At 43.7% G+C, this 8,794-nt stretch overlaps 1 protein-coding gene across 6 annotated transcripts in view; it reads left to right on the top strand.

Annotated features, from left to right (window-relative positions):
- Window positions 1–2,942: 2,942 nt before the first annotated feature.
- Window positions 2,943–8,794, top strand: part of API5 (apoptosis inhibitor 5) — a 37,372-nt gene continuing 31,520 nt past the window's right edge. For 3 of the 6 annotated variants that reach the window (XM_055281874.2, XM_055281873.2, XM_055281872.2), the window contains exon 1: window positions 2,943–3,184. In XM_055281874.2, the coding sequence (XP_055137849.1) occupies window positions 3,116–3,184 (69 nt within the window). In that variant the 5' untranslated portion in view covers window positions 2,943–3,115. The remainder of the gene's footprint in view (window positions 3,185–8,794) is intronic. The other 3 variants (XM_055281875.2, XM_055281876.2, XM_063641846.1) reach the window with 2 other exon arrangements.

Below are 8,794 nucleotides of genomic sequence, written 5' to 3'. Positions count from 1 at the left end.
CCACACTTAATTTCCAATCAGATCTTCTTCTCTTCTCCAGCTGAGGCCGCTCCCTATGTTGCCTTTCTTCTCTTTATCCTCCAGAGTTTGGTGGGCAGCTTCTGACCCCTCCTGCGCAAATGCATTGAGAGGGGAACATGAGAAGAAAGGAAGAGGAGAGGCCGAGCGCGGTGGCTCACGCTTGTAATCCCAGCACTTTGGGAGGCCGAGGCGGGCGGATCATGAGGTCAGGAGATCGAGACCACGGTGAAACCCCGTCTCTACTAAAAATACAAAAAAATTAGCCGGGCGTGGTGGCGGGCGCCTGTAGTCCCAGCTACTCGGAGAGGCTGAGGCAGGAGAATGGCGTGAACCCGGGAGGCGGAGCTTGCAGTGAGCCGAGATTGCGCCACTGCACTCCAGCCTGGGCGACAGAGCGAGACTCCGTCTCAAAAAAAAAAAAAAAAAAAAAAGAAAGGAAGAGGAGAACCTCAGAAAGGTCTGGACAGTGCAATACCACAGGCTGTCTCTGGTCTGATAGAGACCAGGTCTGTCCTGTGGGCCACTCCAAGGGGCCTTTAGAGGCCACTCCCAACGGTGACTCCCATGAGGTGTTGATGTGCTGCTCACAGTCACCGCTCTCTGCACCATTGACTCTTGTCATGGGGACTTTCTTACTCTCAGGCAGAAGGACCAAAATGAATCCAGAATTTCTTTCTCTTTTATATGGCTCATCTCTGCTATAAGGGAATCACTCCCATCCCCTCGCTCCAGCAAAATCTGGGAACACAGTAGATTTCAACATGGCCACCTCCACTCTGCAGTCACGGGTAACCTGAGCTAATCAGGCGTGTCCAGTCCTTTGTGTCTCTCAACCACCTGGGACCATATTTCAGGCTCCTCAAAATGGCCCCATGCTTGAGGGAAGGGGGTTGAAATTGCCCTCAACCAACTCACAAGACATCTTTCTCAAAAACATAAAAATAAAAAAATCACCAATTCTCATTTTATTCTCTAATTCTTTTTCTTTTTCTCCACAACAGTCCAAATTGCAATTTTTTTTTTTTTTTTTTGACAGAGTCTTGCTCTGTCTCCCAGGCTGGAGTGCAGTGGCACAATCTCGGCTCACTGCAAGCTCCGCCTCCCGGGTTCACGCCATTCTCCTGCCTCAGCCTCCCGAGTAGCTGGGACTACAGACACATGCCACCACATCCGGCTCATTTTTTGTTTTGTTTTGTTTTATTTTTATTTTTTTATTTTTATTTTTTATTTTTTTTGAGATGGCGTCTCGCTCTGTCACCCAGGCTGGAGTGCAGTGGCGCCATCTCGGCTCACTGCAAGCTCCGTCTCTCGGGTTCACGCCATTCTCCTGCCTCAGCCTCTCTGAGTAGCTGGGACTACAGGCGCCCGCCACCACGCCCGGCTAATTTTTTGTATTTTTAGTAGAGACGGGGTTTCACCGTGGTCTCGATCTCCTGACCTCGTGATCCACCCGCCTCGGCCTCCCAAAGTGCTGGGATTACAAGTGTGAGCCACCGCACCCGGCCATTTTTTGTATTTTTAGTAGAGACAGGGTTTCACCATGTTAGCCAGGATGGTCTTGATCTTCTGACCTCATGATCCACCCGCCTCGGCCTCCCAAAGTGCTGGGATTAAAGGCGTGAGCCACCACGCCCGGCCTGCAATTTTTTTTAGCATTGAATTTTACACTTGATTTCTTATTTTGAGACAGGGGTCTTGCTGTGTTGCCCAGGCTGGACTACAACTCTTGGGCCCAAGTGATTCTCCCTGCTTAGCTTCCCAAATAGCTGGGACTGTTGGCTATCACGCTCAGCTCTAATCCTTTTTAGGATTTGAGATTTATCCTCAATCTAACTGAGAAGTACGAGAGCCGGGGAGTTCTTTTGTAATCATTTCCTGTGTATATTCTGTACAAGTGGATGTGGCTTTGAAATTTACAGTTTATTATAGTTTGATGTTTCAATCCTGAAATTTTAACATCCTTTAACATCCTTTTACACATACACACATAACTTTGTTTTGTATGCTTTGTATGTTTTACATAATGGGATTAACTTATACCTGCCTTTTAACTTTTCTTTTTCTTTTTCTTTTTTTTGAGATAGAGTTTTGCTCTGTGGCCCAGGCTGGATTGCAGTGGCATGATCTGGGCTCACTGCAACCTCTGCCTCCTAGGTGCAAATAATTCTTCTGCCTCAGCCTCCCATGCAGCTGGGACTACCGGTGAATGCCACCATGCCTGGCTAATTTTTGTACTTTTAGTAGAGACAGGGTTTCACCGTGTTGACCAGGCTGATCTGGAACTCCTGACCTCAAGTGATCCATCCACCTCAGCCTTCCAAAGTGCTGAGATTACGGGCGTTAGCCACCGCACACGGCTATATATATATATATATATAATATTGTTATATTAATATATATTATATATATAATTTCATCTAAACTTGTATCTCAGAAATTCTTATCAGTAAGTGTACGTGATTTCATTTATTTATTACTCTCTTGGATACTGGTGGCCCCAATTCTTTACACTGGCAGCAAAGATAAGCAAATTCTTCCAGCAGGCCAAATTTGACCCCACACTTGATGAGCGTGGCGGACACAGAGGGTTTTTTAATGGCGTAGGAATGTTTTATGCTTCCCACAGGACCCACTACCCTCTATTGCCACCGATTAATATTACCTTCCTTGTATCAGGAAGAAACCATTTGTGACTTCTCATATGTAAGATCTTCTAAGGGCAGAAACGCAATCGTCTTTGTCATTAACCTCCCCGCCCACCCACACCCCTTCCATCGGGAGCCTCCAGCCAAGCTCAAGCTTTCAAAAAGGCGTGAGCTAATTCAATCATCCTTGCGGCTTTTTGCTCCTCCAAGCTATAGAGGGAGACAAAAACCGCGGAGGCGCATTGGAGTCTACTGAAGGCCGCTCCCGACGTGCGCGTCTTTACGTAGACGTCGGGGGCGGAGCCGTGCTGTGCGCGGTGACTGGCGGCTGCACTGGCGGCAGCTGGAGGTGTAATAGTGCGGGTAGTGGGTTTGGAGAAGTTCCGAGACGGTGGTGGCGCCGGTGAGGACAAGGATAGCGGAAGCGGTCCCTGGGCTTGTCGCTCACCATGCCTACGGTGGAGGAGCTTTACCGCAATTATGGCATCCTGGCCGATGCCACGGAGCAAGTGGGCCAGGTGAGTGAGTCCCCGGGCGGCCTGCAGGGCCGGGCGCTCCGCGGCCTTTCGAAAGCGCTGCCCGCCGCGCTCCCTGGGCCGGGCGGGGGCTGCGGCTTCATCCTTCTGGGGGCTCCTAGCCTCCTCGGGCCATCTCGTCGGGGTGGGCCTCTCTGGGAGTGTAGACTCTGACTTCACCAGGGAGACCGCGGTCCCCAGGGTTCCAGGCTTCCCTTCCTCCCTCCCCCAGCTTTTTCTCACCGTGGCGTGACCTAACTCAGCCCGTTCAGGCTCACGTTAATTCTCCTCACGAGCTTTTCTCTACAGGATTCTCTTAAGCCTTTCTCCTTTTCGGTGGAGCTCAGTGCTTCCAAGATTAGATCGGGAGTTTTCTTCATGAGGTCAAGATGTGGTTTTTTTGGGGGGAGGCAAAATTCTGCTACTAATTGAAGAAGAGTGTTTAGGAGACAGAAGTTTGTGAGAAACAGAAGAGGGACTCTTTGGTCCAGACTTTGATGCGGGCTCACGGTTTCATTTATTCAGTACATTTTTTGAGCGCCGAGCGCTGGAGATATAGATGGAAAGGTCCGCGCTCTCCCAGAATGTACAGTTAGGAAGGAGTGTAGTAAGTGATAAATAAGAAAGATAGGCATTGTGAGGCCCGGCGCGGTGGCTCACGCCTGTAATCCCAGTACTTTGGGAGGCCGAGGCGGGCGGATCACGAGGTCAGGGGTTCGAGACCAGCCTGACCAACATGATGAAACCCCGTCTCTACTAAAAATACAAAAATTAGCCGGGCGTGGTGGCGCGCGCCTGTAATCCCAGCTACTCGGGAGGCTGAGGTGGGAGGATTGCTTGAACCCGGGAGGCAGAGGTTGCGGTGAGCCGAGATCGCTTCACTGCACTGCAGCCTGGGAGACAGAGCAAGACCCCGTCTCAAAAAAAAAAAGTTTTTTTAAAATTTATTCTTTTTAATGAAACATGTTTGAAGAAAATAAAACAGGGCTGGGCGAAGGAGAGTATGAGAGTGCAGCTCTGAATGGAAGAGCTCTCTTGCGATGCTTGCCCCCGATACACAGTTTCTCGCAGTGTTGAATTATCCATACAAGTCATTTGTTCCCTGTATGAGTTTTCAAGTACCGGAGTACATTGAACTTGATAAGTGGTTGGGTATGTGTGTTCTTGGGAAAAGAACCAGGCTCTCCTGGAGGTAACCTTGATCATTGTTTTAGAAATCCCACACCATAGCTTTTCAGTGCTTAGAACTTTGTGATTTTTCTGCTTATGCATCCCTTCTTGGAGAAAGTGGAAGATTCTAGTCTATTAACAGTCGGAGTAACTTTCCCGTTCCCTTTTCTGAACTTAATTCAAATAGGACCTTTCTGAGCTGAACGAAAAAAAATTTCATGTTGGAGATTTATTGTAGCTTAATCTAGAATTGTGAATATACCAGTTTGAAATAGCAGATGATTTTTTTTTCCTTCATTCCCTGTCAGTAGGGAATTTCACTTTTATCAGTGAGAAATGTATACGGATGTTCTGCTGTACATGTGGATAGAGTGTGTAGGTCGGTTGTGAAGGAGGAATATTCTGTTCATTAAGAAGATAAAAACTGCCAGGCACAGTGGCTCACGCCTGTAATCCCAAATCTTTAAGGGGCCTGGGTGGGCAGATCAGTTGAGGTCAGGAGTTCGAGACCAGCCTGGCCAACATGGTGAATCCCCATCTCTACTAAAAATACAAAAATTAGCCAGGCGTGGTGGCGTGCGCCTGAAGTCCCAGCTATTTGGGGGGCTGAGGCAGGACAATTGCTTGAACCCGGGGGGTGGAGGTTCCTGTGAGCTGATATCGGGCCACTGCACTCCAGCCTGGGCAACAGAGCGAGACTCCATCTCAAACAAAAAATTAAAAAAAAAAAAGATACAAACTATGTGTGGTCAATCAGTTTGAATTTGTTGTTCCTAAAAAGAACTAGTAGTGAAGATATTCTCAGTCGCATAATTTATCTGTGACTTAGTTGGGTAACTTTGTAGCAAATTGTTCTACCTACGTTTGACTTTGTTGCATATCAGTAGGGGGGATAGCGTGAAATCTAGAGCAGTGGTTGTGTCAGGAATCCTTCTAAGAAACCTTTGAAACTGTATACATAATGCTGTCCCATCCCCTACTCTAATTTTGAGAGTTGCTTGCATTTCCTTCTCATGTCATCTTTATAAAAACCAGATTGAATTCAGAGTTCTCCCCAAGGGGTCAAAATGTCTTTCACAGCAAAAATCTACTCTTTATTTAGTAAGGGTACTTAAGAGACAAGTTTGTGAAAAACGAAAAAGGATACCTTTGTCTACACTTTAATGAAGACTCCATGCTTTATTCCATACATTTCACCTACCATGTACCACACAGCCGGCTGGACACTGGAATTTAACACAATTCCCTGTAGGTTATGGGTGATCAATGCGTTCTGTATTGACAACTGTCAAGCAACTATTTAAACAGTATCTCTGCATAATGAGATGTAGCGGTTAGCTCAGGCAGCTCAAATATTGTGAATTTTAGGAGAACCGAAGATAATGCCTACTAATTCTGCTCTGTTGGGTTATACTTCTCCCCTTTTAAATAAAATGCCTAAAATCACTTACTAAAAAAACAGTAGGTTTTAGGATATTGCTTGTAATTTTAACTAACAAAGGCAGAAGCCAACTTAGTAGAGAGGACACCATTTCACTTGTTTTTAAAGAGAGAAAACCGTGTTCATGTTCTTGATGTAGCAAAGCCTGATTTTCATGTCAACTTATGAGAGATTTATGATCAGTACTAAGTTTCCTGGCAAATACCTGTCTGGATACTTCTGAGACTGCATTCAAGTTTGTCAGTCTTGACTTCCTTCTAACTTTTATTTTGATTATCAACCTTTACCAGAGAGGTGAGCATTATAGTTCTGATTGCTGCCACTAGAGACTGTTCCCTCCCCATTATTGTCAATACTCCTTTCAGAGTAGTGTCTTCTAAATATATAAGGGTAAACACAAGCCCTCTGAGGTTTTATCGGCTAATTTCCCCAAAGCAGATCAAATCCTCTTTTTGAACCCCTTGGCACGATGTACTTATTAATAATACTTAAGACTTGTATTTTATTTTCTTATTTCTATAAATTATAACGTCTCAAGGGTTAAATCCTTTTATGTATTTATTTATTTATTTATTGCTTCTCTTCTTGCACTGTACCTGGCCCTTCAGTAAGCATTTCTTTTTCATAGTTGAAGAAGTGTATTCAAAGAAGGAACAGAGAAACCATTTACAAAAGAAAAGAAAAACCATTTACATAGATTATCTCTAATGGATAAAGGGAACTTTATCATACACACACATACATACATATATGAGCATGTATATTCTAATAAGCAAACTGCAGATGACAGATTCTAAGTGCAGAATTATTTAATACCTCAAATCTTCCAGTCCTATCATCTTCTCATGTAACCCCCATGTTCTGCCTATGCGTTCATCCTGCCTTTCCCCCACTCTGCCTCTGCTGCTCCTTCAGGTCTCACTCTTCTCTTGTGGGCTCCTTTGCCTTTCTAATCTCCTTTTCTACTGCACTCTGCCCAGGGCTCCTGACTAGCCATAATAGAGCAAGCTGTGGCCCACCATTATTTAAAATTCTGTTTCAAATTATTATGAATCTACTTATTTTAAAATATAGATACTTAATTTTATATTATGTAGTCAAAATCTTAAAAGTTAAAAAATGTATCTGACACCTGTTAAAGGACCACGGCAGTCGGGCTGATAAGATCTATGTAATGCTGAAACCCTGATTCCTCCTATTCTCTCAATCATTGAGTACACTAGCTTTGCAGGGTTGGCGTGTAGGCCTCTTGGACTTTTATTTCATGAAATACCACTCTTGTAGTAGTGTTTTTTGTATGGTTAAGCTAAAACCACTGACCAACCAAGTTCGTAATCCCTCAAAAATATGTGGAAATATTTATTTCACTTCTCTGAGCCCTAGTTTCCTCATGTAAAAGATAGGAATAGTAGTAACACCTGTTGTGATATAGACAAGGAATCACTCAGTCCCTGGTAGACCTTCAATAAGTATTGTTAATGATTCCTTTTTATTTGATTCCAGATTTATTTTTTTCTTGGCAAAAGGAAGTTTTGTTTTAAGAAGGGTTTTTTTTTTTTTTTTCATTTAATTTTGGACAGTGTAAGGAGTTTCTTCAGATGGCTTTATAAGTAAGTTTGAGTTAAAGGAAATTAGATTTGTGATACCCTGCAAAAAGTAAGGGTGTCAGAACAAACTTTGATTTTGTGAAGCCTGCCTAGAAGTCTGAGGCAAACCACAGGAATGTAAAGTGGTAGAAAAGTCAGCATGATTTCTTTTTTTAATGTTTGCGGTGAAAAGCGTGTCATACACCTTTCTTTCTTTGAGACAGGGTCTTGCTGTGTCAGGCTGGAGTGCAGTGGCGCGACCACAGCTTACCACAGCCTCTAACTCCTGGGCGCGACCATGGCTTACCACAGCCTTTATCTCCTGGGCTCGAGTGATTCTCCTGCCTCAGCCTCTCGAGTAGCTGGGACTGCAAGCACACACCACCATGCCTGGCTAATTTTATATTTTTTGGAGAGACAGGGTCTTGATGTGTTTATAATACACTTTTCAGTGATGACTCCTAAAGACTGATATATCTGCATTTCATGAAGAAGCTAACCTTATTCACAGAAATTTCTGTTACTTGGGAGTTGTTCTGTAACTTTGCATCCTGCTTTATTTTTTCACTTAACATAGCATTATCCACAAAAAAGAATCACTGTAAAATAAATTTGGTAATTCTGTAGTTCATTGGATATTTATTGGTCATTCCCTGCTTGATGGCATGAAGTAAGCTTGTGTCTAAAGCACTTAGAACACTCCTTATGCATAATAAATACTATACTGTGTATACGTTTGGTCAAGATTATAATTTTTAAGTTGTTTTTCCAGTTACTAAGTTTTATTCATATGTCCAAACAATATATATGTGTAGTCTTTCTGTATTTTTTACTGTTATTTACCATCTTTATCAGTGTCATTTCATAAAAGGACTGGTTTGGAGGCAAGTACTTAAGGAGGATTGGGAACTTATTGATTCCTCCCATTATGAGTATTTGAGGGAGAGCACTTGTGATTTTTTTTTTTTTTTGAGGAAACATGAGCTTTGAGTGTATTGTTCCAATACAAGGTTTAAACATGTGACATTAGAGTCTGTCTTAATCCAAAATTGGCTATACGGGGTGAATTGTCACGGCTTTCATATACTGCTATGAGGTAAAATTAAACTGCACTTCCTAACATTGCTGGAATTGCTAAATTTCTGGAATGTATTCCCTTCACCTTCTTCAAGGTGCTAATTAGAAACAGGTAAATTTTTGTTTAAGTAAATACAGTGCAATTCTTTGTGAATTCTATGGTATTCATTATGATTTATTTATTTACTTGTTTAAGATAGAGTCTCGCTCTGTCACCCAATCTGGAATGCAGTGGTGCGATCTCAGCTCAATGCAACCTCTGCCTGCTGGGTTCAAGCGATTCTCCTGCCTCAGCCTCCTGAGTAGCTGGGATTACAAATGTCTGCCACCACGCCCAGC

The sequence above is a fragment of the Symphalangus syndactylus genome, chromosome 6, assembly GCF_028878055.3.
Source record: "Symphalangus syndactylus isolate Jambi chromosome 6, NHGRI_mSymSyn1-v2.1_pri, whole genome shotgun sequence".
In the NCBI taxonomy this organism is placed as follows: domain Eukaryota; kingdom Metazoa; phylum Chordata; class Mammalia; order Primates; family Hylobatidae; genus Symphalangus; species Symphalangus syndactylus.
The sequence above is the reverse complement of the archived record's forward strand: the minus strand, read 5'-3'. Positions and strand labels throughout refer to the sequence as shown.